Source organism: Ciconia boyciana, chromosome 1 (genome assembly GCF_034638445.1).
Source record: "Ciconia boyciana chromosome 1, ASM3463844v1, whole genome shotgun sequence".
In the NCBI taxonomy this organism is placed as follows: Eukaryota; Metazoa; Chordata; class Aves; order Ciconiiformes; family Ciconiidae; genus Ciconia; species Ciconia boyciana.
In genome coordinates, this window is record NC_132934.1 from 173,935,714 (window position 1) to 173,963,601 (window position 27,888).

Sequence of the window (27,888 nt, forward strand, 5' to 3'; positions counted from 1 at the left end):
AAATGTATTAAAATAAAAGCAAAACTTCATAGCCGGCCTTTTAAAAAAAACAAAAAACAACAACCAAACCAAAACCCAAACAGAAAACCAACCACCAACAAAATACCATCATATTGCAGATACAATGCAGCAGAAGTATTTAAAAGCAAACAGAACCACAAACACAGATTTATGCTGTGGCACTTCACATATCACTTCTGGAAAAAACAGAAGCCATCACCACTGAAGGCAAAGTCCTGGCTCCACTAAAATAATTGGCAAAATTCACACTCAACTTCCAGTGGGCCAGAATTTCACTCTTTCAGGCTACAGCAAAACAGCAAGGCATACATAGTCTGAAGACAGCATTAGACATACAACATTAGTGCAAGTACGTGAGTTGTGACATGCAAAACACCAAAAAGCAACCTACAAAACCAAAACTGAGTGCCTCATTTTTTGCCTTTAAAAGCTAGCGTATTCAATTCAAAATTTATATTGGTGGTCTTGGGATCTTGCGACAGCACCACGTAGTAGAAAGACAGCAGCTGCCTTTTTCCACCAATTTAGATGAAAGCACAGAGCTGCAACTCAAGATAAACTCAAATCCAGAGTTAAGCATTTTATCAACAGCTCTGAGATCTGCGCTAAGCCTCTGCTGGAATATTCAATGTTATTCTTGTTTTGTAGGTAGTAGCAAACCTGAACAGAGTGCTATCCTTCTTACTCCTACACAGTGAAAAAAAAAAGTATGAACAACATAGGAGAGATTTAAACAGCTATAGATATAAGAGAACACACAAAGACCCATTACCACAAAGGTAGACCCATGAATTGTAAGAATAACCTGATGACCCTGGGGAAAGAAGGGAAATTAATTATGTTGCTTCGTTGTAACTGCAACAAACAATTCTGAAGAGGTATAGTACCCAGCACCAGACTTGTTAGGAAGAGTGTGCAGCAGGAACAATTTCATGGAAGTACATGAAATGTTAGCTCTTTGATTTACCTTGTTCAAAAAATTGTGACCGTCTTTTTAAGTTTTTCAAAGAAATAGGTTCAGATGCTATTTGAAAAATACAAAGAATACAAAAAAGTCAATGAGGTGCTTTTTTTTTAAAAAAAAAAATGACTGTCACCACTGGATAACAAAGATTTGTTAGCCCTCCAATCTACAGCAACATCACTTCAGAAAAATAAGAAGCCCCTGAAACACAAAGGAAATGTAATCTTTCATAGTAACAAACACAGTTTTTAGTAGGTTACATCATATACTGATTAGTATTTCATTTTATCACTAACAATGTCCAACTATAACAACCGTACATGCATCAAACTTGGCCTAGATTCTCCCTGTCTAATTTAAGCCACCTCAACTGAGATGCCAAAGTGGATTGAGGAGCCTAATCGCCATTTAGGGTCATCAGAAAGGCATCTCTAGAGGGCAAATGATCTCTTGCGGGAACTCTTTTATACATCGCCATGCACATTCAAGATAAAATGAAATACAAAGTTCCCATTTAAGGATTACTATTCCATTAGGAAGTCTACGTACCTGGTTTCTCTCACTGTCATCAAGTAAGGCTATAACTGTTCATAGCATCATAAGTAATTATTATTCATACCAGAACCATCAACATCTTTTTCCAGGAATAAAAGTAAAATAATAATAGTAAAACAACCACTACCCCCAAAACCTCACAACTGAAATAGGAAAAAATAAAAATTGAATACTCTTTACACTCTTCCTGGGCAGTGAAATAAACTGATACTCATACTGACTCAGTCTCCACACCATGCAGTGGCAATTACAATAAATTGTGTGCCTTCTCCTTTTTTTTCACCCCCACCACACAGTGAATTTACAGCTACTAATGCCAAGACGGGGGTTTGTCACTGCTTTGTTGTCAGTTTTCCAACTGCGTAGCACGTCGTGGAAGCAAACTACACCCAGTTTGGATGCAACTAGATCTCTGTGATACCTGTCTGGCTTTCAGTTCATTAAGGTCTTGCTTCGCCCACTGTATAAAGCTTGCAATGATTACAGGTTTAGAGTCTGTGCTTCTTCCAAACCCACACAAATAGCGGATGAAAAGCAATGGTAGTTTACCTCTTTGTTCACTAGAGCTAAGATTTCCTTGCATTCCATTTATCAACTTTGTTTCTGTATCCTGAAAAAAATACAAAATAAAGGGCTTATGTTCATTGGATTTGTAGAAATTTATTCAATTACATGTCTCCCCTGACAGGAATTGTATACCATGAAACACTTCAGAACACTTTCCACAGAAAGGTACAAAACTATCTAAAACTTCCAGAGTGTATTATGTGATAAAACGACTGCAGGCATTTGAGAGGATCAATAACTAGCTGTGAATTGGTGGCTAAAATAAGAACTATTAGTTTGCAAGAAAATGCCAGAAGCTGAGATCTTGCTATTTCAGCTCCTTGGCAGGCAGGGACTTATTTGCAAGTAATTTGAAAGCACGTATACCCTTGTTCTTTGGGGCTGCAACTTTCATTTACACTAATAATGGAGGTAGAAGTCTTTTCTAAAGAAAAAACACTCTATACCATAGCCTGCAAATATTTTAATACTTATCACTTAGCAGTGTCCACTCATGAATGGACAGTAGCAAGTCTCTAAAACACCTTATTTACCTTAACAAGTACATAGCTACATCTCCATATTTGTAGCATCCTATATGTTCCTTAAGCAACACAAGTAAAGGTAAGATTTCCAAGGTCTTTTTGCCATCCTCCCCCTATTAAGGAGTTACATTTTTACTTTCTTCCTCCCCCCAAATCCCATGACCTTTCAAAACCATACTCACAGAACTTCGAAGGCTGCTGGAGAAATCTCTTTTTGTTGATATGGTGGAAACATTTGAAACGTGTTCTCCAGAAGTTGCATCAATCCATTTATTTTCAGATGTACCTATAATGTTGGTAGCCATACTGGTGAGATTGAGGATTTTATGCCTTACACGTGGCAGGGAAGGCTGGTCTTTGCCCCAGTCTTTTTGGTATGTGGAGGATCAAGAAATTAATGTAGACAGTAATGTCAAAGAACAGAACAAAAGTTAATGAAAACACATTAAAATAACACAAAAAAGCACATAACAGAAGAGGGAGAGAGACAAATCAGGTGGAATTTGTGAAGACAGGAAAAAGGGCTTTTATGAGCAGACCGCCTTCCCCAAAAATGCAAGTGTTAGTCATAAGCCAGGTAAAAGTTTACCAGATATTTTGCTAATATGGACTACTACAGCTCAACATTACAGAGCAATTAGTATTCATTGGAAACTATTATTTCATTAGCATTAGAAAGGATCAAGAAAATTCTTCCAACTTTACTCACACAAGGTACAATTTGGCTCATACACTATCCAGGAAGCATCATTTTCATGTCCGTGCTCGTCAGGAAGCACAGAGGGCAAAAAAGGCAGTCTAAACTAAACTAGCAAAACTGATGAGGCAACGACAAATGATAATCTTCTCTCAGACTCCACCATTTCTCACCTCCCACTACCTAAAATTTATTCAATGAGATGTTCTCCACTAATCTCACTCTTCATTTGTACTAGGCCCTGTAGAAGTTGTGATTTGTTTCTTGTCTCTTCCTCACCTCGCTATTTTTCCCCCACTTGCTGGTAACTTATTCTACCTAGCTTCCCACTAAAAGAATGTTTTGTATTTATACTGTGAAAAAAGTCATTGGTCACACTTCCAACTCTGGAAAAATTCTTTTGGGACTTTGAAAAGGTATCCTGATTAAACCCACGGCAAGTCTAGAGATGCTACAAGGCCTTCAGCCAGGATGGAAACCCTCACTAGCCCAAACAGGTAGTACTGTTCTGGAGAGATTACAGCATCGCCATATTTGGGTCAATGGCCAAAGTCATAGCACAGAGGTGCTACATCACCCACAAGCTCATATGCCACCTGAAACACTCCCTGAAGAAAGGAACACAAGATCCTCCTTCCCTGAAGAAAGGGAGCTGCTGATTGAGGGAGACAGGCTCTAAAAACTACTATCCTCTAGAAACCAGCCCCTCTTCGTTTTTGTGGTATGGCAGGAAAGAAAATGTTATATTCCCTTGTGTGGTGGTTGCACACTTTTTTACCTGTGCATCCTCTCAGAAACAGGCCAGAGTACAAGAGAGAGGTCAGTAGTTCAATGCTTTGTAGATTTGCTTGTCAAGACATTTCTAATGCACATGTAGTTAAAAAAAGCAAAGTTGTGTTAAAATGCAACAGACACGCTAGTAAACTACTTAGCTTAGATACATATTACTACTATAAGGGAAATAAGGACTCTCAGCTGTCAGGTACAGCAGAGACAAAGCTTATTTGCCTTACAGAGCATACTGTATCTGCCCGACAAAACAACTCACCATTCTTTCCATATCGTCTGACATCCATGACCAGGTTTCCAGTTTCTAGTGCTCTGTCGATGGCTTCCTCCCACTGACTATAGTCCATACGTGAAACCTTTGTGCCGTTGATAGCAATGATCTCATCATCTACATGCAGCTGACAAAGTGCTGCAGGGCTACCTGCAGAAAACAGAAGAAAAATAAAATTATGTCTCCATTCACAAATATTTTTCACCACAGTTGTGGGAAGGGGGACACACCTGTCATTCTAAGAAATGCTTATTGGTGGATATTCAGAAAGTCTTCGAAAAATCTACTACACTGTAATATAAGGTCAATAAGCTTAGTTAATATCAAAGTAGTGTTTCAGTTTGAAACTTAGGAAAATGACAAAGAACGTCAGTCTTTTGGACTTGCAAGTGTTCACATTCTGGCTAGCCTATTCAGTAAACAACCTCTGGGCCCACTCTTGCCTTTGCTAACTCACCTTTATAATCTGCGATACTGAGAGAGAGGCAGCACCGCAGTGTCTGTAGCCAACAATTAGCTGAAATTCAGCCAATGTTTGGGTAATCCTGTTATTTGCCAAAAAAAAACAGCCTCCACTTTGGTAATACCAGTAGAATCTGGCTTTCTCATATTCTTATTTACATTTGCTGGGCTCTACTGACAAGAACACACTGCTTTATTGCTTTGCTAAAATAGTTTCTTAGCTCTGAATTGACTTGTAATTGGACTCAAGATATTACTGGGTGCTGTCCCATTAGACTTCTCTGGATTCTACTTATTTTGTCAATTAAGAGCAAATTTTATTGCAGCTTGGACTTTGAATTCTACTTTGCAAGACAGGCTGCACTTTATGCTCTTTTTCATCTACTACTAAACATTGGCAAGTGATCTCACTAGCCTAAGGACAGAGAGCGTACAGGACCAGTTAATAAACATTTTTTCTATTTAATTCAGGAAATGGATGAGCTGAGAAACTCAGACTTGCCTAAGTAAGATTTTATGAATTACACCTGAATGGTTCTTCCATTAACAATTATTCCCTTAGCAGAATATAAAATGGAAAAGCTAAGTGAAAACATAGTTAAAGATTGCACATAAATCCTCACGTTAATAAAATAAAACAAATTTGAATTACACAATGGAAGCGTTTTCCAAAGTAAGTAGTGAAATCCACACATCATGTTTAAAGTATACCAAGAACAATGCTATATTACATTATCAGAAACAAATGTGGACAGGCATGACAGAAGAATTTAGACACCCTATGCTTCACCCTGACCTTCTTCTGACTCACTAGTAAAATGCTGCTAGAAGTCTGGATCATCCACTAAGGATTCAAATAAGCTTTTAATATTCCTGGCACCCAAGGAAGTTAAGAAATGAATAAATGTTATGTTTCCTAATACTGCAACAAACAGCGATCCATCGTAGTTCACTAAAAAACAACACTAACTGCTATGTTAGAAGAGCATAGCTCCATATTCTATTTTTCTGTATTCTTCTTAAAGTATGGACTAAAAACTCCATTAGCAGTTATCAGTAAAATTTTCAAAACACACCAATTACTTTTAAGCAATATTATAGAATAAAAGGTAGGGTTTTCCTTTGGAGGAAGAAAACATGGGTGATAAACTGGAAAAAATGTGCATCTCCTTAGAGCCAGGAAGATGTTAAAGAATTAATGGATTTTCAAATCTATTAATGGAAGGTACCGTTAAGGATACTATTGAAGATATTACCACTGAAGTTACTATTTTCAACAACGTCATATAACATTTGGAATTGTGTCTGATTTCAAAATCTAAGATCTTTAGTACCATATAGTTTGACTACCTGTAGACTGAACTTTATGCTGATGGTACAGGGAATGCTTTATCTCAAGGAAAGACATCAGAACTGATAATTTCCCTGTTCCGTGTTGTGACAGAATGAGCCCGAGGAACCAAAAAAAGGTGGTGTTAATTTTACTCAGATAATTTGATTAGGATGAGACCCAGTTCAGAGGCAAGAACAGTACCTCAGCTCAGTTACGGTAAGCACCTGAGGGAAAAAGTGGGTTAACAATTCAGGTTTTAGAAAAGGAAGGAAAGAAATTTAAGATTGCATAGTTCCTCCTATGATATCAGCAGAAAAACAGACCCAGACCATACAGATTTGAATGTATAGCAGAAGTCTCTAGATTGCACGTGTAGACCTAACACAGCCAGGACAGCTTACACGCTCAATTTTTGGCACGTAACTTTGCCAGCTGCTCTTCCTCTACTGCCTCTATAGTCTGTGAATAAAAGGGCTTCTCAAGAGTGCAAACCAGGGCGCCTGTGTTGGGCTTCTGCTCTGATTCACCTCCAGAGAAGTCTACAGAGACTAGCTGGCAATTCAGGTGCCAAAAGTTGTATGGTGCCAGTTGCCTTTCTCTGTCCAGTTTCTCCAAGACTATAGTGTTTACTGATAATTTCTTTATACCTATATAACCTCTCTATACAGAGGAATTAGTTTACATTACGTAAAACAGGTATTATTGATTTTCATAAATTTCCCTGAAGGTAAAAGATTTTTCTTTCTTACTACCCCCCAATGAAAACAAAACCAATCAAATTCACTCATTTTTCATGCGTATTTAGTTCTCTCTAACCTATCCCCATCTGTTGTTATTACAACAGATAAATACTAGCTGAGAGTCATACAAAAAAATTAAAACTTGAAGCAAGTGGATCAAATTTACTTTGTCCTACATGCCTGCAAGTGTTTGATCACAGACGTGCATTCCTACGTCAACACCATCTCAAAAAATGATTGCAAATAGGGTGGGTGAAATGGAAAGGACTGAAACAATAATGATTATATGTCATTGGGGAAGCTGGCAGAACAATGCCTAGATTAATGACTTGAAGGCTTTCTGTTTACCTAATTTTTAGTGTAAAAGTTGAAAATTCCTGTAAAAAATGAGCACTATCTTCTTTTATATGTAGTAAATGTGTCTCACTGAAACACGTGTTACAAGCTTAACTCTTATTAAGCTTTTTGAGAACACTTATAAGAAGTTAATTTTGTTTGCCAAGTAGTTTTCTTAACAATGTTTTGAAGGAAAAGCATATGTAGAATACAGAGTCATTTATAAGTAGTAAAAAGATAAGTGCAGGTTATCACCTGAAGAAAATCATATAGCTAGTTAGGATGACAAGTATGTCAAGACAATCAGAGAAAGTCTTCCTGGAAGCTATTTCTGGTGTCACAAAAGAGAAAAAGGTGACGGGAACAGTTAGTATGGATTTGCCAAGCCTAAATCATGCTTGATCAACCTGGTTGTCTTCAATGATGAAATTACTAGATCTGTGGATGAAGGGAAAGTGGAGGATACCATCCACCTTGTCTTTAATAAGGCTTTTGATGTAATCTTCCACAGTATCCTGGTATCAAAGTTGGGATGGTATTGTCTACCAGGCAGATCGACCAGATGGGTGAAAATCTGGCTGGGCTGTCAGGCTCTATGGGTAGCAGTTAATGGTTCATACTCAGCCGGGAGGCTGGTTACAAATGGAGCTCCCTAGGGATGTATCCTGGGACGTGTCCTTGCTAACATGTTCACCAGTAACCAGGAGGAGGACAAGGTGAAACATGCCCTCAAGTTTGCAAACCACACCAAAAGGGAGAGGGTGGTTGATATCCTGGAGGGCAGGGCTGCCACTTAGAGCACGAACCTGACATTCAACAAGTGCAAATGCAGAGTCCTGCTCCTGGGAGGGACTAATCCCAGTGATGGTACAGGCTGGGGGCTGATGGGCTGGAGAGCAGGGCTGAGGGGGCCCTGGCAGTGGTGGGGCTATATGAACACTAGCATGACCAGCAGATCGAGGGAAGTGACTATCCCATTCACTCAGTACTTTTTATGCCCCATCAACAATACTGTATCCAGTTTTGGTGCCTCACTGTAAGAGACACATCAATAAACTGGGGCAAGTTTCCTAGGAGGCCACTGGGATGGTCAGAGCTGGAGCACTGGCCCTGTGAGGAGAGGCTGAGGGGTATGGGCTTGTTCGGTCTGGAGAAGAGAGGCTGCAGGGAGACCTAACAGCAGTCCCCCCAATACCTATCAGGAGCTCACTGTGAAGGGAAAGCCTGCTCTTTATTGAAATTCATGGCAGGAGAACACAGCACAGCAGTCATAAACGGAGACAAACGTCAGTCTGACTGGATACATGGGGATCATTTTCTCTGAGAGGATAATTATGCAATTCCCAGAGAGGCTGTGCAGTTTCCATCCTTGGAGGGCCTCATATCCACCTGGGTAAGGTCCTAGGCAACCTGGTCTGAATTCAGTCTCGACACTTCTTTGAGCAGGGGTTTGCTTTAGGTGATCTTCCAAGGTCCCTTCCAACCTGAATTATCCTATGACTTATCTTTAAGAACAGGAAAGAAACACAACATTCAGAAGTGCCAAACTGAAAGCACATCTTACTCTTTCAACAGGCTGTCCATCTCTTTCGTCCTTTTTTACTTTAAAGGAAGTTACAGCTTTTGAATAAGGATACAACATGAGTCAGTTGTTGAAAAAAAAGATGTCAAACACATGCTGTAAACAAGAATACCAAGATACAGTCCATTCTGCATTCAATCTTTATACTTTGCACCCTTCCCTGCAAGAATAGTAGTAAAGCATAACCAAGATAACAGCCACAAAGCCTTCATCTTCTCCTTGCCTACAGAGTTGGGGATAGAGCCCACGTGGACCTTTGTGAATGACCAGCAGGAATATTCACTACCCTCAGGTTTCTCATTTACAGCTGGCAGAGCAAAGAGACAGTCCTCTGCCTCCAAGTAACAAAATTACACCAGAAGCCTAGCAGCACGGAAAGCAAATGGAAAATTGTATTTCAGGATCACTGTTCAGAAAACAAGCATTACATGTGATTTGCTTGGGGTTTTTTGCTGTGTTTTGTTGCATTTTTTTTAAATAAAGAAAACTGAGGTTGTTCTCTGCAGAAGACTACTCAAGCTTAGAAATAAACTTTATGTATGTTTCATTTCAAGACAAAAATGTGTGCTTTTCCTCAGTATTAACAATTCTGAAAAACACTGCACTGGAAATCAATTTAGAAGTTGCAACTGCTTAAAAATATTAACTGCCTCCAAAATTCAAAATTACTAAGAAAGGGAAAATTGAAATAAAAATACTAATTCCTAAGTTTCCTCTGCATGTGTTTACAAACCATACGAAGAGAAATCTTTTAAACTTAGCTGAAAGGAACAATGTGGATATTAGAAGTCTGTATGTGCCCCTTACTACTGTTCTGTAAGGGGCTTGGTGAGTGTTTGAGTAATCACATTTATGCCTTTTCAGGGCTTATAGAATCTCCTTGATTAGGAAAATGCATTTTTGGTATTTCTGAATTCAACGCATTTCAAGAGATGAGGACTCAGAGAAATACATTAGCAAACTAAATATTGATTTTTCAGTTCTGCATCTGATTTTTTAAAATATTTGCAGCATTCTTAACAGCAAATGCCTTAATTTAGAAGCCCCTGCAAACCAAACATAAGAACAAAAATTTGTGCAGTTAATACACATTTACCTTCTTCAACTGTCTGTACAAAGGCCCCTGAAGAACTCCAGTTTGTTGTAAACCCAAAGCTGTGTCTGTGGCCAGGTCTCTGGTTTATACTGATTCTCATTTCACTGTACTGTTCCTGAAAAATAAAACATGACACTACAGTATCTGGTATCGCAGGAATTTAAATGAGGGAAAGTTTATCCTCTAAATAAGTGAGGCTGCTCACAATGCACACTTTAATCATCTATTATTAGCATCATAGACAAAGGAAACAGTATTGAAGTCAGTTAACTAACTCATTTGTTTTTTACTCAAACAGGTATGTTTTCAGTTTACATTTATATTTTCTCTACACACATATTTAGCTGTGCATTTCTCTGATTTTAAACGTTTTGTAACACAATGCTACAAAATGTAAGAAATTTGAGGAAACTAAACTCCTAAATGGATCTTCGTGGACAGTCTTGTGAATTGGTGGAACGCACTGCCTCCTGAGAGAGCATCAGTCAAACAGAGATGTGAAAAAGCCAGATACAGTAATTAATCTTATTTTTTTCTTGCACATCCTACAGTAGGCATCATCAGTTTCCTTTAGGCACAATGCTGCAACTAGGTTTACTTGGGTGAACAATCATCTTTTTAATTTTGTATTAAATACTACTAGCTTGCTATGGATTTTGTAATGGAGGCCTTAAATAATAAGACTAATCCCAGCATTAGCTAGAATCCAGATCTTCCATTCTAGTGGACTTTCAAGATGCTTTCAAAATCAGAATCAAACCCCAACATTACCATTTTAAACTACAGAAATATTTGATTGGGAAAACATTTTGGAACACTTGCTTTCAATCCCACAGCATATTATGAACATGTGTTGCATACATTAACATTTTAATGTGAACTCATTAAAAAACAATTAAAATACCCAAATGCATGCTATTCACTTCATTATCATGGAACTGCCATCGTTATAAAAGGAAAAAAAAAAAGTTATAGACATTTGCTGTCAAACACTGTTAAAACAAATATATTCCAGCAACGCGTGCATGGAGGAGACCCCCACATGTGTACTAAATTTGGTGTATTAAATGTACACCTACAGTTTAGTTGCCTATTGAACCAGCTTTCCTGAAGGGTGGGATTCATTTTCCTTAACTTAAAATATTTAGAAGTTTAGGTATGTAAGCCAATTCCCCAAAGCTCCTGTGTTGGTAGGGTGCAACAGGCAGCTGCAGGGAGCACTGCACAAGCCGATGTAGCTAGCCAGAGCCTCCGGGCAGGACACAGCCAGAGAAGGCTTCAGCAGTACCCAAGCGCTGGGTGCAGAAGACAGCAACATTGCAAGGCAACACCCTGAGGTTTCGCCTCGTGTTACAGGAATGTTCCTGGCAAAACACTCCGCATTATAGCCCAGAGAAGAAATTAAGTCCTTTCTTCAGAACACAGCTACTAGCTTGCAAATGCTCCCATATAACCCAAATCCTTAGGTGAGTAACAGTACATTAAAAGTGAATCTACTAATAGACAGGTTAGCACACTGGGCTAGAGCACATATAAAGCTTTTGAATTTGAGTGTGTTCCTGGAAATTACTGTTGTTGTTATTTTTATTTCCACCATCCCAACCAAGCTCTTCTTCAAAACTCCCTCTTGTCAGAGGAGTAATGTGACTTTGTCCACAGAACTTCATCATTTGGACAGGTCATCTCCAAAACACTTAGTACTTCACAAACTTGGTGTTATTGCCCTGATGACCACTGAACTATATCAGTCTCTCAACTCTGGCAATGATTTACAAACATGCCAAATGGAACTTGCATTCCTTAAGCTATAGCTTGTTTGAGGCACAACACAAGCTTTTTAAATTTTTTTTAACTTTTTATTTAAAAAAAACGCATTACTCATTTGCAGGAAGGACAATTTATAATCTTGTGAGTAACAACAGGAAAAAAAAATATGGACCTAGTACATTTTGTTCTCGTTTGGCTCACTTAAAGGGATACAAGGAACCCATATCTAATCTATGTTTTCACTTATTAGAACAGCAATTCCTCTGCCTGTGTTTGCTACAACACAGAAAAAAAAAAGATCGTGATTTCTTTCCTTATACAACAATCATAGTTTCAAAAAATTATGATAATTTCATTGCAATGGCCAAGGGGTATTGGAAGTATTAAACTGAAATGTATTCCTTTTCCACAAGTGATTAGGAAGAGGAATGGTTCAAAGTGACTGAATTTATAAAAAGCTGGTGTGGGAAGTGATTTCATAAATCAGCATCCAAGGTTTTATGATCCTCACCCCAGCAACTGGCACAATTAACTTTTACAGCAGTATCAGGAATGCAAAGAATTAATCTCTAATCTGTCAAGGGGTATGAACGACATCATTAGATATTACAGAAAGGTATCGACAATTAAAGCTATTCCTGGTCATTTTTCACATGTGAAACATGTGATCAGTTGGAGGAAACAGCACTTGAAGATACATACTCAAAAAAACACTGAAAGACGCAACTCCTGGATAAGCATATACACAGAGAGATGGTGATTTGCTTTAAAAGTCATTAATGTGAACATTAATTAGATTAATTTCAAGTAAATACCTATTTTAAAAAAAAGGGGGGCTCAAGCCACAACAGATGGAAAAAAGGATAGTATGATATTAATGTTTAAGGCTGGCCTTTGAAAAGCTGATCTTTATTTTCCACCACCAGTTTAAAAGTGCAAACGAATGCTACAGCAGCTCAGATCATTCATCTAACTGACATACCTGATGCTGCGCAAAATGTGCTAATTTGGAGAAAACCAAATACTTTGCAAGCATCGAACGATATTTAGAATAACTATTTTGAATTAGAATGAGAAATAAAATTAAGCACAGGACATATAAGGAGTAGGGGAAAAATCCAGCAAAAGAACCAGTTATTTTCTTTCCAAGTATTTTCTTTCCCCTGAATTAAATCAAAGGAAATAGTAGTTCTCTGAGCTGTTTTCTTACTACCAAAAAATACTTGCATTAGATGTAATTTTATTTATTTTTTCTTTTACTCTGCTGTAGCATTCAGTTACACTAAGTAATCACATTATTTCCACACTCACCAGGGATTTTGAATCCTCAGGCTGTGGCAGACTCACATTTTCTGCAGAAGATGCAAGTGAAAGAGAATCAGGAGGAGAGCAATACTCTGGGTTAAGAATACTGCTTCCAGCGTCTTGGTCTTGGGATTTTACAGGTAACGCCAAACTAGGAGGAGGTGTTGACTGAACACCTTCTTTTTCCTCCTCCTCACCTCTGCTTCCGAATGCACTAGCGGAGAGAGGGTGGGCAGAGTCTGGTTGTGAAAACGAACTGCTAGTGAACAAAGTTTGAGTTCTTTTAGCTTTTTCTACTTCTCCATTGTATTTCTGGGTATCATCCATCTAGGACAAAAATGACAGTTTGGTAAATATGTGCTTAAAAAAACCCCACAACCCTAATCTTTCAGCATGCTAAATATTTAACAAAAGACCCTCTCTTTCATGCAAATTCTGCTTACTGTGCCCATTACTAATTACCCACTTTAAAGAAGAGCAACATTTTTTTTTCTCTTGAAGTGCTTGCAGAATAAGTAGTCCAGACTTTTTAATATAAACTTGTTAAAATAATCTGCTTAGAATGATTTGCATTCTTACCATTTTTTAAATTGAGACAAAGAGGGATTTAAGAGAAAGCTATGAAAATCAACATAGTAATCGCGGGGGGGGGGGGGGGGACGGGGGACGACGGGACACGACGACGGACGGACGACGACACACGACAATTTCTGTGTTTCAGTGCTTTACTGAGGAGGCAAATTTTAGGCTAGCATAAAATTTTAATTTCAAAGTCCGCAGAGCAGAGGAAACTTATATCACCTGAAAAATTTGTCTTTAACACATAATCATGTTAACTTAGCTTCAGACAATTACATCTGACAAAGGCAGGTTTTTTGATAAGGAACACTAAGGAGACTTACTACAAGTAATAAAAAGATTATTCTACCAAATATATTTATCAGCCTTATTTCTAGGAGTGCCTTTAAGTACAGAAACACGAGTAAACACCTAAATACATGACAGAATTGCCTGCTCTATTAACACAGACTTCATCAAACAGCACACGATTTTTTAAAAAACAACAAATTTGTTGTTTTTTAAACAACTGTTCTACTGTTCCCCCAGCTATCCAAGACCCCAACATTTACAAACTTCGGGAATGAAGTGGAATTTTACCGTGAGCGACTGTGGAAGTGATGAGACTCTTCTTGAGGGGACACCAAAAGGTCTTGGTGTAACCACAGATGTTAACCTAGAGGTATCAGTTTTCTGGTAACTTCTTGGGAGAGAAGCTGAAACCTGAGCTGACCCAGTTTGAGCATTCACCGAGTAGCGGGTAGACAAAAGAGCCGAGCTCTGCTCCTCTGCCAGGCTCTTTGGCGGAGCGGGAGCTTCATGAGCGGCCGAGCTCTCCATCAGGTTCTCCTTGCGTGGTTGTGCGGCATACGCACTTTTGCTGTCCTTAGTGCTGTAGGAGGTATCTTCTTCCAAAAGGTAATCTTTTGCTGCTGACTGTGTGGAAGGTGCTTTTTCTTCACTAAACACATCGTCATTCATTGAATACGTCCATCTGCGTTCATGTTTTCGCTGCCCGTAGGAGTCTTGATCTCTGTCCTCCCTATGGGGACAGAGCACGTTAAAAAAACAAAGTGACCTGACAAACAGGCGGGCCCCTAAGTCTTTCGACTACTGAATATTCAAGGCAGAGCATAAACTGTGAAACACATCTCCAGTAACTGAAAATGAATGGCGTCATTCAAATATATTAGTATTTTAATGTTATTAAATCTACTTTCTTCCCCCTTCTCCCCACTTCAACACTCCCATAACACTCAGGCATACTACTGTCACATTACCAGGTTGCCACCATGACAGAAATCTCTTTGCCAAGAAAATGATATAGCTATTCAAGTTACATATCCTCAGAAATCCAGATTTTATTCAGGAAAGAATGGGAAGAAGGTAGTCCCATAACACTGCCTGAACTGCATAGCTATGTTGATGTCTCTGCTCTATGAAAATGCTACACTGAACTTTAGATAACAAAATAAGATGGTGTCCTGAAGTTCAGATTATTTTTTTTTCTGCTATTCATTCCTTTGTCATAAAGGAACAACCACCACAGAGATACTCTTTACCACATCATTTTTAAGATTCTGATGATATTGGATACTCAATACAATTAGCATCCATATTTTTATTCAAGGGACTACTTTTTGTCCTCGCAAATAAGTTAAAAAAATACAGAAACTCAAAACATTCTGTTTTAAGACTTATTTAAATCTCTTTTATGAATACATGCCATGTGCATATTCCCTTCATCTCAGTCATACATGCATTTAAAAAAGAGAAAAAAAAAAAAAAAAGACTGTCACCAGTAGAAATGGTACTGTGCTACTCAGTTTACACTTTTTATTCTTCGGAGAGAATCTTGTTCTGTAAATACCCGGAGGAACAATCAAGGATAGAGTGGAAACCAAGTAAAAGTTTACAGCTCTGTGATATACATTAAAATTCTGGCTGTATTTATCCACAGTGGCTAAAAGAATAGCAAATGCAGTGGTAGAAGAGAAATAGTTAAGCTGATCCAAGAATAAAAAACGCAATTATCCAGTTCACCACTATTGTTTTAACCTCTTTAAAGTGGATGCAAATACTGACTTCTCAATAAATTTATTTATGGATAGCAGAGTAAAACAACATTTATAGAGCAAAACTGTTTAACATTCTGTGAAAACAATGCATTAGCGGACCATATTCCCCCCTTCAATTGCCTAGATTTCTACACTATAATTTGCAACTAAAATTGTTGAGATCTCTACAGAATCAATTGCAACTTGCCAGTAAAAGCTGCTCAAGAATTCAAGGGAATAAAAATGCTCTCATTTAAGTTCTTCAACATAATACTCCCATTAGGGTCATTACCTCTCCTGCTGCATTTCTTTCAGTGACTTGGTACTCCTTTCAGACACCTCAGACGCTCTCCTTTCTATTTCTTCTCTCTCTTCCTTTTTCTTTTGCAATTCGGAAGTGAAGCTCTTTCTACGATTCTTCCATTTTGCTAGATCCTATAAGAATAACATGAACGTATACAATCAGATTTTCTCAAGACCTCATAAATCTACAGAGGCATCCTATCACATGCTACCTACTGCCCTGATTTTATTTGCGTGTCTGCATTGTGGCCATATTTTCATGCACCTTCCCCCTAAATGATAAAGGGGTTCTCATATTTAAGTTAGGGTTACAGGCTCACTGCCTGTTAAAGTTGACAATTGTAATTACTGGACTACAGGTGGAAAAGTACATGTTTTGCCCTTTCCCCCCCCCCTTAACATTTTCAATTTTATTCTAGAACACTTCGCTCAATGATCCGTAGTTGAAAACTAATGCAAATGTCATCTGTATTTCTTTGTTGTAGGCTTTGGAGTTTGGGACATTTTTTTTTTTCCAAATCACTACTATGTTAGACTGATACATTAGCTTGAGAATAAACATGCCTTAAATTCTAAATTGAAAACATATCCTTCTATGTTTTCTTCATTTCTGTAAAACCACAATGTGAACTGGCAATATTCTCCATGAAATACCAAAGCTGAGTTAAGAGAAGTACTGAATATTAGAACTGAGATGGCTGAGATGCATTAAACAAACAACCATGAACTTCTTGCTTGGTGCTCTGTTCTTAACTTCAGCTTCTTGTTGGTAATCATTGTTAAGCAGAGATTTTAGTAAAAAAGAAAAAGTCTTTAGATACCCTTATGATGCTGTGCAAAGGTACCACATCAGTTTACAAGCTGGATTTGACAGAATTATTAGGGGATAGGAGCCTCAAGAATTTGCACAAGGAAATATTATTTCCCTCCTTTCTCCCAAAGGATCAAATACTCAGACATTCCAATCATTTCACAAAAAAAATATTCACAAATTTCAGATAACACATGAAACTGTGCCCTAACTTCTCTTTATGTCCACAGAAATCAAGCCTGAATGCTTTATTAAAATACATACAAGTCTTATCCTGAAGCACTAATCAGATACTTATGATGATATTTAAAATAATTTCAGTTCTGCATTAAACAGACATCTCCAAAACCACCAGTAGCTGCGTGAGATGGATTGTTTTAGAAGACAGCCCCTTAAATTGCTGCACACATGCCAAAGCCTGTTTTCTAGGGACACTGAAGGTATGCAGCACCCAGCCCTTCAGCAGGACATGTGAGGAGGGGTGAAAAGGAGTACTTACTTCTTGCCACTTTAGATCCTGTTCTTGTAACTGTTCTTTTATCCTTTGTAGCTCTTCGTAACGGATTTTGCGCAATGACTGCAGCTCCTCTGCGCTGACGTCATTCAAAGATTTACTCCTAGAAAGAAAAAGAGTAGTCGGCTTTATCACATCTTAGCCATCATTTATGCAAGTAAAACGAGAGAGAGAGAGATATTTATATTAGTAAAACTGAGTGCTCTTGAGTGTTACTTCGAATACAGCAGGAAACACACAGGCAGCTGAACGAGCAAGGCTGGGACATGCTCTAATGCAACTACTGACTTGAGTGTTGGCACATTTGAGCAAATAAAACCAGGTTAAGGAAATAACCAGCTCCGTAGCAGCTCCATGCTGATCATTCACATTGAGCTCCTTGTACGCAACTGCTACTTCTGTTTAAACTTGTTACTCTCTTTATTGACCTTGCTCCTTTCTTTGACCTAAAAGGTGTCCCCCCTCCTCAAGTCCAAATTCCCATCCTTTCACTTCTTCTCTCCAGTAACAGCCCCTGAATGACCTTCAGTTCTTTCCTTCCTTAGGCTAATCATAAAATCAAGTCAGTTATTGATGCATGTTTCTAAAAGATAAAAGTCATTCACTGCTAAATGCTCAATTCATGCATGTCATGGGCCCCACTAGCCTACGTTACTCCTCCTCAAGCCTCCCTGATGCTTTCCATCCAAGTCAGGATGGCTAACACAGCCATCTTCTCACTAATTTCTTCAATATGTCTACAAGTTTCCCCCACGAACTCCTACTCACGAGTTCCCTTTAACCTAAATTCCTCACTTTTCATAGTTTTTTACCCTCTCTCCAATGCTGTTTTCTCCTTTATACTTTCACACTGCAGTGGTAAACACAACAGGACTTTTAATTTAGGTATGACAAGACTCCTGCCCAGAGCTGACCACAAGCCTCTGAGACACCAAGCAAAATGCAGGTGTTTCATCATAAGGTTCAATGCTGTAATATAAAAGGAAAGCTAGGCTTCTGGGTTTTATTTTTATTTTTTTCAAAAACACTTTTGTTTGCATTTATCCAAACAAAATTTGAATGATGGAGGGGTGTAACCAAGTTCTAACAGGATTTGAAAATGTGGCAATTCTCTGATACGATGGAAAATCAGGTTAAAACCAAAACTGATTCAGCACAGGGCCTTGCTCTAATCTGTTACATAACAAGAGAGCTCTGAACTAACAAATCAGACTCTCTCACTTCCTCCCAAGAAGCCCAACTCACTTTCGTTGGTAACGTAAGACTTTGGACTTTGGCCTCTAGAAATAAAGGCTAGTGCATTAACTCATTATACCTGTTTGCTTGTCTATTTTCTGAATGGGAAGAATGCCAAATTTAGCAAAAATCTCCCGGTCACTATTGCAGAAACTCTTTTCTTGTACAGTTCTTTTCCTCTTTTTTTTTTTTTTTATGGTTAAGTTATATCACATGTAGAAACAGTTTTGGGTAACTGAACTGTACATAAGTATCAAAATTGTTCCAGATGAGTTCAAGGAAACTTACATGACTAGGGTTTCCTTTTCTTTCTCTCGAGTTTCTCTATCTGCCTGCAACAAAACAGGAAAATCTAGACCTAAATATAATATACCCTAAGTACAGGTATATTCATACGTTCATACCAAGGAACAGGATGTTAGTTTCAATTCTAGTCTTAACTTCAAAACTTAACTAGTGACTCGAGCCTTTTGAGTGTCCCTCCCCTAACATCTAACTTCTTCTGAAACATTTCTTGCTTCTTCTGGAAGTGTTTAGTCTTTTACCAGGTTTTGCCTCAGGGTAAAAATAAATAAGTAAATAAATAAGTGTACATTTTTTTAAAAAATTAGAACACCATGCATAACCAAATACTTATCACACAGTAAGTAGAAAAATATTTCTCTTTTAGTCACAGTACATCATAAACAACACCTAAGTTCACATGGCACTAACCAGTAAGTTTACCACTGAGGATTTAATAACCTGAAGTATATAAAATAAACACAGAACATTCATCACTCCCGTGAGAAATACTGTGTCGTTAATTATTTTCAGATTCTAGCTGTACAGCCAAATTTACTAAAAAATAAAATATTTACTAATCTTCCTTTACATTTCTGAATGTTTTAAGGCCTAATTTAAATACAGAACTTCAAGTACTTCACTTCAGCAGGAATAAAATATTAGAGCTGATTTTCAAAGTGCCTGATAACCATAACTCAGATACCCTAGACGCCAGAGAGAACTTTTGCCAGACACATAGCTTTTAGTCTCTTACATTCGTTACATAAATTGCCCAAGCACAGAACAACAAAGCAGCATGCACAAGTTGTTTTCAGCATGAGTTTTTAGCTACTGTGCATGCATGAAAATTTAAAGAGGCAAAAATAGCGTTACGAACTTTCAAGCTTTTATAAAACTTACCCTTGCTCATCAGAAAGCTTTTGAAACAGTCTGAGAAATCAGAAACCAAAAAAGAAAAGATTCAGTGTCTTGATATTCATAACAACATTAACACCACCAGTACACCAGCATTCTCACTAAGTGAAGGGGAAACTGAAAGCTTGAGGACCAGCCAGCATGGAACAGCACATTGGAGATCTGACACTAGTCAAAAAACACATCAGGACTTGCATGATGTGTAAGTCGGGCAGAAAACTGACAGAACAAGGCTGCCTGCAAGTTTCCAATGCTTCTGATTTAGCAATACTGCACAAATAGAGCCCTGTATTAATTCTGCATCACTTACTCCAGTGCTGCTGAACAGCATGATGCTCGAAAGATACTTACTTCAAGAAGTGAAAATAAATGCCAACCTGAGCCCCAACAAGAAACCTAGCTTACAGAGGCTGTTTTCTTGTTACTTCAACCATCTCTGATTCTAAATGAAAGCAATACTTGGAATGGGTAAGACTAAAAGGCCATATATAGAAGTTTAGCACATTAAGTGGAGAACCAAATTCATCCAGTATGATTCAAGAGGATTTTTAGTATTCTTGAATATGAGTATTTTATTCTATTGAATGAATTCTTAAAACGTGAAATATTTTCAAGCACTTCAGAAATATTCCTCAGTGAAGCTCGCACTCTGTTAACAGTATTAAGCTTAAAAATTAAATGCAGCAACATCAAAGTATCAACTGGAACATGGAAGTGTCTTAGTCACAAAGTAACGATGCACAGCTGGGAGAACTGCAATTTGCAATGCCGTATTTTCAGAGTTAAGGAAACATTCGAAACCCCACTCTCCCCCAGTAAGTACAAAATTCAAAGGAGAGCTAGGAAGTAGTTAAAAACAGTATCCAGTCAGAGAAGAGAAATTTTGAGTATATCAGGAAAAGAGTAGGGGAAAGTATTAATCAATCAGGACTGTAGGAAAGCAGGGGGAAAATACTGGCAGAATAAAATATGTCACAGTGGAATTTAATATTACATGGACACACACCTTGCATGCACTGTGACCTTGGGCAGGCAAAATAACACTAATATTTTTTGTCACCTCATCTAATAATCTCAAAACTGTGGCAGGACAGTTTACAAGTGTTTTCAAACTTAGGTGCAAGCAAGAATATCAGAATGCCCAGAATTTGTCGTTAAAGCATTCATGTGTTTCACAAATGTTTTTACCAATTATATTGGGGGAAAAAAGAAAATATTTCTCGCCTCCACAGTCTTTTGAATAATCACTATTCCTGTTCAACCATGGAAAGAAACTTATGCAGAACTTTGAGCCTGAAGGAATGAGAATATATTTTCTCTAAAATAGCAGCCTAAAACTAGAAAACACTGTAATTTTTTTTGTTGAAAATATGGTATTGCAGTCATGAGCTTCTATTCAAAGCAAGTAAAAAGCTTGTCCAGGACGCCACGAACAAATAGCAGATTGGCACTCTACGAATGGTTCAGCACAAGACGATGCTTTTCTGAATGGAAAGGGTTCAACGGCACTCAAGCGCAATCCGTGCAGGACACAACCTGACCTCTCCACCATCTGCCGTTTCTTGTGTCTAACTTTGCTGGCCTCCCTGATCGCTTCCCACTTCTTCCAGTCTTCTTCGCTGCATGGACCCGGGATGAAATTTACTGGCTGGACGTTGCTTCCCACCTTCCAAGATTCAATCTTGCGGGTCAGCATATCGTCCTTCTTATGGCGGGAAGATGGCGACAGCACTCTGCCGTTGCTCTTTCTTTCCTCCGGTGTGTTTTTTTCAAGTAAACATAGAAATTTGGACCGGATCTCCTCCGGAAGACTCCACGGATCAGGAAAAAGTGCTGGGTGGTACTTGTCTGGAGCACCCGATAAAGGCACCTCTTTTTTTTGAGAGAGGATTTTACGGAAAATCATGTCATCCTTTTCCAAATCTGGAATCACAGGTTGGCCCTCTCTGGGTTGCAGAATTATCTCACCCTCTAGGGGAGGCTCCTGCTCAGAGAATTTTTTTAAATACCGGGGGTCTTGGAGAACAACTTGATTCACATGGAAAGCCCCAGTTTTCCGAACAAACAAGTCATCGTTTTCTAAATCTGGATACAGATATCCATTTTCTGCGTCTCCTTGCTTGCATCCTGGTACAAAGGAAATATTCTTTCTACATTTTATGAGCCTAGGGCCAGAAGTAGGATCAATTTTGGTCTTCGTTTCAGAAGACAAGTAGTCAGAGTATTTTTGCAGGGCCTGAAGTAACGAAAACTGACTGAAGCATATAAAACAAAAGGAGGGAAGTAAAAATATCATTAACTAGCAAGAGACAAGCAGATCACAACGTATTGTGATATACATTTGGTTTAGACTTGCAGTATCCCAAGCAGTACTACTACACCGCTTGGCATTCACCACCACTAATCGTAGCACAGCACACGTCAACCAACGTAAAGGTATCACAGCATACTAACCTGCTCAGAAACAGCACACTTACATGCTCACACACAAAGCCAGTAACCCTTTACAGCATGTTATGCTTTTGCATTTACATGTTTCAGGAGACCAGCAACTTCCGGCTACATTTAAAAAAAAAAAAAAAAACAAAAAAAACAAAAAAACAAAACAAAACACCAAAGCAACAACAAAATAGTAATAACCAAAAAAAGCGCAACATCACAAGACATGGTTTAATTTCATTTAGCTGTTGCATATCTAGGCATTTCTTTTTGATGCAGCAAGAGTACAGCTCATGCAGCAATATCAACCTGGGCTGATCAGAAGCCTCCAAGATTTTTCCTTCTGCAATCTGTGACAATGAGCTTCCCACATATTCAGCAGTTGGCTTATAGCTCTGATCCCTTCTGCAACTGCTGTTCCAGTCAAAACTTGGTCTTGGTTGATTAGCAACAATGGCAGAGCTTTGTTTGTAAGCAAATTCCTCATCCTCAGAATCTGATTTCTTTCTACTGTGCAGCAGCACAAAGAACAAGCAGAGGGAAAGAAAAAAAAACAACACGAAGTGTACTCATTGAGTAAAATGCACAGCAGCAACAGTGTAATGGAAATAATATTTCAGTTATTTTCTCAAAAAAAAGAAAAAACCCAAACAAAACATATCCTGCTGCTACACTGGCAATAAAAATTAAAAATAAAGTCAAACAACTACACTTTATTTGTAAATTTTGCACACAGAAGAGAAACAGGGGCATGCATGAAAACGCACCTGAACCCTTGAATCTCTTTATACCAGGGTTTGAAAGAGGATTTCCTGATTTTTTTCCATAGCAATTCTTCTTCTGGAGTCCAAAACTTAGGAAGAAATTTGTCAAAAGCAACCATTGTATTTGCCGCTGAAGAACTTAGCTTGCGAAAATAGAGATCATCTTTTTCAATGTTTGGGATGCCTATTTCTTCTTCCTCGTCCTCATCAAAATACCCAGATAATTCTGAAGGAATGTTAACTCTTGGTTTGTTTTCCTCTTTAGTATCCAACTGCCTCTGCCTCCTCTGGTTACTGTTCAAAATACCCAATCAGTTAAGATATTTTAGGAGCAACTTGACATAAAGAATGCAAAAAGACATGCTTTTTTGCTCAGGAGTTCAACCTCGTGAATGAAGCAAATTAGTTCTCAATTCCATCACTGCAGCACCATAAATAATAATATGTATTAAAAAAAAAAAGTTAAATGGTTATATCAGCATCCTATCGCCTCCGACAAAAATATGAAGTTTGGCAGAAAAGGCATGACAAATTATCAGCTGTGTTAAAATGCCATTTAGAAGACTAACTTTATGCAGTTATTTATGGACTGCAATTTGGGTAATACAATAGTTACTGGATCTTGGATTAGTATCTCTGACCTCAGTGGTTCAAGCATTGCAGCTAGTGGACCAGCTGGATAACTTTCTTGTGAGCAAGATTTAGGAGAGTCATTGCGCAACACGAAAGGATGTCCAGGTGCAGCAGAGCTTACAGGGCTCTTTTTGACTAGAAATCTACGTTTTGCTAAGTCATCCATGACCACGTCGGGCAGCCTTCTTTCAGCTTCTGAATCAGAGCCACTGTCATACTCATAGATCATCTGGAGGGAAGTTGGATTTGTGAGCCCACGCTCTGCTCTGCTATTTTGGCAGGAAGCTACGGGATTCCTTTCACGTCCACTGAGGTTGACCAAAACAGGAACAGAATGAAGACAGTGAAGTCACGAAGGCAATGATGAAACCCAAGAACTGCCCACTAACCTCATCTGTATGCACCAAGAAGCCAGACAACCAAAATTCATCACCATATTTTCAAAGGCTTTAATGAGAATCTAAAACCGTAGGTCTAGCTCTCGTGAACTTGCATTTAAGATCATTTAAATCCCCTCTATCTGGAGCCTGACCAGACTCAAAACATAACTAGTTTTCTGGTGTTTGAGTAATGTGGAACAAAGTAAAAAAATAAAACCAAAACAAAAAAACAACCACACAACCACACCAAAACATCCCCCCCCATTAAAATACGGAAACTCAAATACTTTACTTCGTATTGCAGCAACAGCAGCTTTTGTTTAACCAATAAAGAAATAATTTATTTTAAAAGTCCTAAACCGAAGTCTGCTTAAGTAAGACCACACACCAGTACCTTGAAAATGTTCCATCTGACTCAGTGAAGACAGGACTTGCCCAGCTCCTCCTGTTGTCCTCATTCTTCTCTGTCCTCTTCTTCCTTAAGGGTGCCGGCACATATGCCGTCTGCTTGTTTTTGTTGGGTAAGAAGCGATTGAAGTCAGCGGTAGGTTTCGGTTCAATCACAGAAATCCTACGGTAAGACCTGTCATCTTTATGGGAGTCATGCATTTTGAAAGGCAGTTCCGAGTCTGTGTCACTGTCACAACCTTAGAAGAAAGGGGAGAAAAGGTAGGCACAAACATTATTCTCTAGACGCAAGCTTCTAGCTAGAACTTGCATCAAAATGTTCTAAAATCAATTTAACTCCATATTCAAGATGTTTCGGCTGCAAACTTGCTGAGCTACTGACAGGACAGTAAGAGAGGTATTTTTAGAAGCTTGTGGCAAAGCTGTGATAAGATCCATTAAGCCGAGTCTGGTTTGCATGCCCCTGCTACATTTGTTCCATTCTTTCACTATCACTGCTCCCTGCAGGAAGCAAAGCTCTAACCTCTAGATTGAAGACATAAAACAGCACAGAAGTTTTTAATTAAAAACATACTTGCCACTCAAATTTACTAACAAAGACAAGTTACCAGCAAACAGTATAGCAACATGCTCATCTCACCAGATTAACGCCCAGTAAAAGCCCAGGGTATATCACATATTTAGCATGGCTACATGTTGCTTTGCTCAGATCAGAAATGCTCCATGTGGCCTTGGCCCAATGATTTTATGTTATTCACATGGAACAAAACCCAAAAGCTCACAATTTTTATAACTAAGTTAGACTACAAGTTTGTATTGAATTTTAAAACTGGAAGAGGAACATGGGTTAGAGTACAGCTGTAGGAATCCAATGTCACAAACTTTCTCCTTGTTACCTTTCTTTCCATGATAAACTATCAAAAGTAACAACTACTATTCAGTTTTTAACCTAGGCGAGAAAAATCCTATTGAATATCGAATATTAACAAATGGAGTGAAGACACAGAGGTTTGACATATCCACACTAGGAACAAGGCAAGAGACTTTTGCAACTGTTGAATTTTAGGTGATCCCCTCAGGATCTGAATTCTAGCAATTTCTCTTCCTGAACTATGGGAAAATACCCTGCACATACACACACCCTAATGCAGATGTGAGAGCAAGACTCCCAGCAGCCCTTCCTAGGAAAATTCATGCGTGCGCTGCTTTGTTTCTACCAACTGTTAAAAGGTCAATATTTGCTTAAGCAAAATGCAACTGTGGCAGTGGCAAAACCAGAGTTGCTTTTCAAGCCAATTTAAGTACTGGGTACCCAAAGTACTAGGTCCATACATTGTCTTCTCTCACACTCATAAGACGTATGTCAACAAAATATTTAAAAGAGGAAAAAAACATACCTTCACTGCCACCTTTCAAGGTTATATCTGATGAAAAGCTTGTGGAGGATCTTGAACCAAGAGAGTCCAAGCTATCAAAGGAATCGTCTCTTTTATGGCTAGCAGAAGATGAAAAGGGCTCTCCCCGGTCAACGTACCAAATATCACCGTACCCACTATCCCTGCCACTTCTGCTCAGGTGGCTGGACTCTTCAAGCACCTATGAGAGTAAGTTTTGAAAGGTCTTTTGCAATAATATAAGGTGCAAGTGCTACTCGTGAGTTTTTGCTCAAAAATTTTTAAAATGCATTTTGAGTGAACAAGTGGACTTTACCAAAGACTACTGAAAACCCCTAAAAATTACATATACAAAAGCTTGGATAGGAGATTCAACACAAGGTCTTAAATTTCTCTTATCTTAGCCAAAGGTAATCAAGACAAGCCTTTTCACACTCTACCACATCAATAAGAGCAGGTGGATTCTGAATTTCATTATTTTATGGGTAGCAGAAGAACCAGTGTAAGCTAAAAATCATTCCTTTCACATGGACTTTGATAGTAAGCAAAAAAACCAAAACAAATGACCATGTTCTCTAAACTAAGAATAAAATTAAACCCCCAAGAGATTGTTTAGAGTTGATGCTGTAATGTATAGCAAACTATAAAATTCAGGCTATAGGTTTACTATTCTTTTTGGATTCCTTACCTTAGTCAATGCTTGCCCTAATAACTTCTCAAATGCTTTAAGATTGAGGTATGGACCATTATAATGAGGATTACTTTGAGCTTTTCTCCCAAGCCAGTATAGCGTAATCAAAACCTAAAACCAAACAAATAAAAAAAAATCAAATATAAACTTCATTACTTTCCTCTCAAACCATGTACTAGTATGAAGCATCTCAGCATGCTGTTAGAGATGTTTTCCACAATGAAGTGTAAAATCTTGTCTACAGCATTAGCTAGGATCTCCACCAAAACTAATTAAAGAGTGTTATGATGCATCTCATCTATCTCAAGTAAGCAGATATAAGTACTGTTTTTAATTATTACATTTATTTGGGAAAGTAAGCTGTGTAGAGATCATTGTAACATGGCACTAATTTGCATCAGATAAATGAACAGCTGAAGAATAAGGTAAACATGATAGCGCCATAAACAGAAATGTCTTAAAAATATTTAAACAGAATTAGTGTGAAATAGTTTCAGAAAGCATTGAAGTAAGCAAGTCTTACATTTTTCACTCTTCTGTTGGTCTCCTCCGGTCTGAAGCAGGACAGGGAATGAGAAAAACAAAACAAAACAAAACCTTTTAAAATCTCTGACTTAAAATTTAATTATTATTCAAGATTTAAAAGGTTTCAAGCCCAATTAGAGGCTAGTATAAAATATGCAACTATGACTATTCCAGAAGAAATAAAAAGCATTTTGCTTTGAATTCACAGGCATAACTCCGTACTACTTCAATCATGGTATATAAAGAAGGAGCTAGCTGATCTATTACAGTTTCTGATTTGAGAAGAACTCAGAAAGGCTCTAGGCTTTTTTAATTAGCTAAGGTTTTTAGTTACCAACATAACAAAAGTGGAAAACAAGCTAATGACTTTGGGAAATATAGCTTCTGTTACCCAGGAAGATCTTCAGTTCCATATGAAAGCAGATTCAATTGTTACTTTTTTCCTTGATCATATTATATTTTCCAAAATATTTGCCTCAGACACAGTGAACGCTTCAGCCTTAAGAGAAGTTTTCAGACAAAAAATGAGCAACTGAAACTGGGACATCTGGAGAGAGATGTTGTAGGGCTGCAAAGAGGGGGTTGGTTTGCTTTTATGTAAGATAAGTGTTTCTCAAAAAAAATTAAATAAACTTGCAATCACTAACATTAGTAAACTTTTTAAATCTATATGGCAAATTAGTGGCACACTTCGGAAGTGCACCAATGCACACTCAAGGTGGTCCTCTTCTCCTCCCGCTCATTTTAAGAAGAAGAAACTTTTCAGCTAGGAGCCTCCCAAACGTGAGGTACCACAGACTCACTCCTCGGGTGTAAATATTCAGGGCTGGACTGCAGACAGCAGCTGCACAACCCTCCCGCCCGCACTGCCAGCGGCTATGGAAGGGCAAATGGCTTAAATACACCGAAACGACTTTTCGGCTGCCCCACACACTGTTGGTTTGGGGTGGCTCAGCGGCAAGCTTC

General features: G+C 38.3%; 1 protein-coding gene across 12 annotated transcripts in view; it reads right to left on the minus strand.

Annotated features, from left to right (window-relative positions):
- LMO7 (LIM domain 7) overlaps window positions 1-27,888 on the minus strand; it is a 136,223-nt gene that overhangs the window by 18,862 nt on the left and 89,473 nt on the right. For 6 of the 12 annotated variants that reach the window (XM_072850048.1, XM_072850052.1, XM_072850043.1 and 3 more), the window contains 14 exons: window positions 26,921-26,951; window positions 26,395-26,508; window positions 25,710-25,908; window positions 24,299-24,551; window positions 19,674-19,703; window positions 17,238-17,355; window positions 15,917-16,059; window positions 14,168-14,609; window positions 13,016-13,336; window positions 9,938-10,052; window positions 4,377-4,538; window positions 2,814-2,998; window positions 2,090-2,150; window positions 989-1,045 (listed from right to left, as the gene is read on the minus strand). In XM_072850048.1, coding sequence (XP_072706149.1) covers window positions 989-1,045; window positions 2,090-2,150; window positions 2,814-2,998; window positions 4,377-4,538; window positions 9,938-10,052; window positions 13,016-13,336; window positions 14,168-14,609; window positions 15,917-16,059; window positions 17,238-17,355; window positions 19,674-19,703; window positions 24,299-24,551; window positions 25,710-25,908; window positions 26,395-26,508; window positions 26,921-26,951 — 2,231 coding nt within the window. Of the gene's footprint in view, window positions 1-988; window positions 1,046-2,089; window positions 2,151-2,813; window positions 2,999-4,376; window positions 4,539-9,937; window positions 10,053-13,015; window positions 13,337-14,167; window positions 14,610-15,916; window positions 16,060-17,237; window positions 17,356-19,673; window positions 19,704-21,229; window positions 21,944-22,894; window positions 23,186-23,532; window positions 23,844-24,298; window positions 24,552-25,709; window positions 25,909-26,394; window positions 26,509-26,920; window positions 26,952-27,888 lie in introns of those variants that run through there. The other 6 variants (XM_072850047.1, XM_072850055.1, XM_072850054.1 and 3 more) reach the window with 5 other exon arrangements.